A 4,142-nucleotide genomic window follows, 5' to 3' on the forward strand; every position below is an offset into this window, starting at 1 on the left:
TGTAGGACCTTACAGGCTAGTGTAAGGAGATGAGTTTCTTCTAAATGCAACCACGCAGCTCTTAGGGAGTTTAAAGCAGGAAAGGGATATCATCTCATTGACATGTTTAAAGGATTGCTCAGGCTGCTGTCTAGTGGACAGATCATGCTGGGGTAAGAGTGGAGGAAGGAAGGAGAGCAGCCAAGAAGCCATGACGATCATCCGGGCTGGCGGAGGGGCAGCTTAGTCCAGGATGGCAGCACTGGGGATGGGGAGACTCCAGTGTCTCAGTGGACAGGGCTTCCCCCTGCCCAGACCTCCCAGCTGGAACTCCATGTCATAAAGCCCCTGCCTACCTGATCTCTCCACCCGGATGTTAAACACCCATCTCAAATTTTGCCCCGCCTTGGACTCTTGATCTGCCACCTGCAAACCTGCTGTTCCCCAACTCCATTCTTCCCCGAGTCATCCTCAACTCTCTCTTGTCTCCCTGCCTACATCCAATCATGAATAAATCTTGCTGACTCCATCTTCAAAATATATTTGAAGTTTAACTAATTTTCACCATCTCCACTGCTGGTACCCAGATCTAAACCACCATCACCACTTACTTGGATCATTACAATAGTCTCCTACTGGTCTCCTTGCTTCTACCTTTGTTTTCCATAACGCTTATGCTCCTTAAAATGTAGTCAAACGGTAACATTCTTCTCTTAAACTCAAGCCCTCCAGCAGCTTTCCATCTCAGAATTCAAATGCTTTGTCCGTCTCTGACCCCATCTCCTACCACTCTTCCACTTGCTCATTCTGCAGCAGACATACCAGCCTCCTTACTGTACTTCAAATATGACAAACACAGTCCTGCCTCAGGACCTTTGCACATGCTCTTCCTTCTATCTAACTCCAGATATCTGCTTCTGCCCTCCCTTTGTTCTGGTCTCTGCTCAAATGTAATCAGCTCAGGGAGGCCTTCCCAGACCAGTCCATATAATAAAATAATCTTCATCACCTTTCCCCCCTTGCCTTGCTTTGTTTTTCTTCACAGAACTTAAAACTTCTGACATCACATATTTCTGGCTTATTTGTTTATTATCTGTCTCCCTACCCTACAGTGTAAACACCCCAAGAGTCTCAGTTTTATTCATTATTGTATCCCCCAACACGTAGACCAATACCTGGCCCATAATGGATGCTCCATAATGTGTGTTGAATGAATACATGAAGGTGGTGGTATAGAGTGAAGGGAGGTGAGCACTTCAGGTAGAGTCCAGGAAGCCAGTTAGGACAGCTTCCTGAAGTTAGTGGCAAGGCACAATGATTACTCTTGCTTATTATCTGTAGGCGCTGGCGGGGGCGGGGGGAGGAGACCCCTGTAGGGGTATCTGGTCCAAGAGAGAGCTCTAGCCAGAGTGCTGATAGGAAGATGTGGACTAGAGATTCAAGAAGAGGCTAAGAGGCACTCTGGGGGTGTGGATAACCCAGGGCTTTTGAAGGAGCCAGAGATCCCATGAGGTGGTTTCCTCCTCCTTCTATGCCCAGTGTTTCCGGTGGGCTTGCTGGGGAGAAATGCAGCTAAGACCTCCGCAGAAACTGAGCTCTGACATTACATGGGCCCCTGTCAAGGCTCAGTGTCCCAGCCAACAGCTAGGAAGCCGGCAGGGAGCACACAGTCCAGTCCGTGCCAACAACAGAAGCAAGCCCTCTCAGTAATATAGCCTTGCATCTCGGAATGAGGGCCTCCACATCTTTGGTCTCTTTAGATTCTCACCAGCACCACAATCACTCCAAGAAATCGCTATTATTATCCCCAAACTTACAAAGTGGGGGAACTGAGGCTTGGAAGGTGATATGACTTCAGCAAAATCACACAGGAAGCTGTGGGATCAGGAGACTCGAACTTACATCACTGGTCTACACACTCTACTCTCAAAGATTCCACTCGGAAGTGGGGTTCTCCGGCTGAGTCTGGGCGTTCAAGGCGTTTGCGCAATGAACTTCCCGGGTGCAGCGCTGTGCACAAGGATGGAAAACCAGAGCAGTTTTCTTCCCAGCAGAAGACACATTTCCACCCAGACCCGCACAGGACACTCCGCTGCAGACACACGCAGGTCGAGTTAGACAGGAGTTCGCTTCCCTCCCTCCAGGCCGGGGCAGAACGTGGGCTTGGAGAGATGGGCGAGAAGCTTTAGCAGCCATCCTCCTCTTCTGCATAGATGCGGCTGCGTTTCTAAACGTCCAGGGAAGGTGGGCTGGGCCCTCGCCCTCTGAGCGACTCCCGGGTAGGAACTGGCCAGGTGACCCGGCCGCCACGTCCAGTTTGCTTCAGGTTCGCCCACTTAGACTGTAATTCTTGTTGCAGATTTCTCTGCCTCTGATTCTAGCTTTCTGCTCTCTTGTCTCTTGGCTGTATCTCTCACTGTTTCACCATCTCAGCTCTTAGTATATCTCTGTCCTATTGCCATGGGTCTCTCTCTAAATCTCTCGAGATCTGTTTTCTACTCCTACCCTGCAGCTAGGTCCCCCACAAATCAGAGGACAGAGGGAGACCCAAAGTCAGCTTGGAGTTGAGCTCGCGAGGCCAACATTTCCCGAGGGCACAGGACGAGTACGGTGCTGGAGAGGTTTGGAGCGAGTGTGCCCCGGAGCCAAGTGCAGCCGCGTTGGCGGCTGCCAGCCTGCACCTCCCTCCCAGCCTAGGAGGGGGCCGGAGCCCGCGCGCGGGGATCGAGGGTAGGGGGCTGGCAGTCTCTTGCCCAGCGGCCACGCTGGGGATCCCAAGCCTCTCCCCACCTTGTTTCTTGGCCTCGGGCGCCCCCGCCCAGCCGCCGCTCCCGCTCTGGGGCCCTTAAGCTACTACCGGATAAATGGCCCCGGGCGCCTCGCGTGAAGATAGGTGGGAAGCCCCGGGGCGCTGCCGCCGCTTTCCTCAGCGCCCATCAGGCCGGCCAGGACCGGGCGGACGGGGGAGAAAGTGGGGTGTACATTCAGATCCCTGGTACTTTACTATCGCACGACCAGGACTGCGGAGAGGCAGAAAGTTTCGGGCAACCCCGGCCGAAGCCAGGACTGCGCCACCTCCTGCCGGGATATGGAGCTGCTGTCGCCGCCGCTCCGAGACGTAGACTTGACTGGCCCCGACGGCTCCCTCTGCAACTTTGCCTCCGCGGACGATTTCTATGATGACCCGTGTTTCGACTCCTCCGACCTGCGATTCTTCGAGGACCTGGACCCGCGCCTTGTGCACGTGGGCGCGCTCCTGAAGCCCGAGGAACACTCGCACTTCCCTGCGGCCGTGCACCCAGCGCCAGGCGCGCGCGAGGACGAGCATGTGCGCGCTCCCAGCGGGCACCACCAGGCTGGCCGCTGTCTGCTGTGGGCCTGCAAAGCGTGCAAGCGCAAGACCACTAACGCCGACCGCCGCAAGGCCGCCACCATGCGCGAGCGGCGCCGCCTGAGCAAAGTCAACGAAGCTTTCGAGACGCTCAAGCGCTGCACGTCCAGCAACCCGAACCAGCGGCTGCCCAAGGTGGAGATCCTGCGCAATGCGATTCGCTACATCGAAGGCCTGCAGGCGCTGCTGCGCGACCAGGACGCCGCGCCCCCTGGTGCCGCCGCTGCCTTCTACGCGCCTGGCCCGCTGCCCCCAGGCCGAGGCGGCGAACACTACAGCGGCGACTCAGACGCGTCCAGCCCGCGCTCCAACTGCTCCGACGGCATGGTAAGGCCGGGACCCCCAGCTAGAGAAGTGAGGGCAGCTTTTGGTATATCTGGGACGTGTTTCCGAGGGCGGGGAGCTGGCCCTCCAGAGGGAGGTTTGGGCTGGGAACCTTCCCGCGAGTGGACCCCGGTGTCCTAAGCAGCTGTCACTGGGGTGGCCTGGTGCCTTGGGGGCTCACGGGACAAATGTGAGCCACCCTTTTGGGGGCGCTTCTAGGGCTCTGCTGCAGCGACATGAAGATCTGCTTTTCTCCACTTATCCCTATTTACAAAATGCAGACTTACGCTCCTAGGCGACCGTCCACCCTCTAGTGGGCCCGGGAGGCTGCAGACAGCTCCTGTTCGCCTCTACCCCCCAACCAGGGCCCAGAACTCGTGGCTGAGACTTGGGGAGTTGGAGGGGGTGGCTACAGGGAGTGATGCTCTGGCCCCACGCGGTCCCCGAG

At 56.4% G+C, this 4,142-nt stretch overlaps 1 protein-coding gene across 1 annotated transcript; it reads left to right on the forward strand.

The window, feature by feature from the left end:
• The first annotated feature begins 3,067 nt into the window (after positions 1-3,067).
• On the forward strand, positions 3,068-4,116 carry LOC121104822 (myoblast determination protein 1-like). The gene is made up of 2 exons (XM_040639798.1): positions 3,068-3,697; positions 4,009-4,116. Exons 1-2 carry the CDS (start codon positions 3,068-3,070, stop codon positions 4,114-4,116), a joined length of 738 nt encoding a protein of 245 aa, XP_040495732.1.
• The last annotated feature ends 26 nt before the right edge of the window (positions 4,117-4,142 follow it).

Source organism: Ursus maritimus, unplaced genomic scaffold, assembly GCF_017311325.1.
Source record: "Ursus maritimus isolate PB19 unplaced genomic scaffold, ASM1731132v1 scaffold_23, whole genome shotgun sequence".
NCBI lineage: Eukaryota > Metazoa > Chordata > Mammalia > Carnivora > Ursidae > Ursus > Ursus maritimus.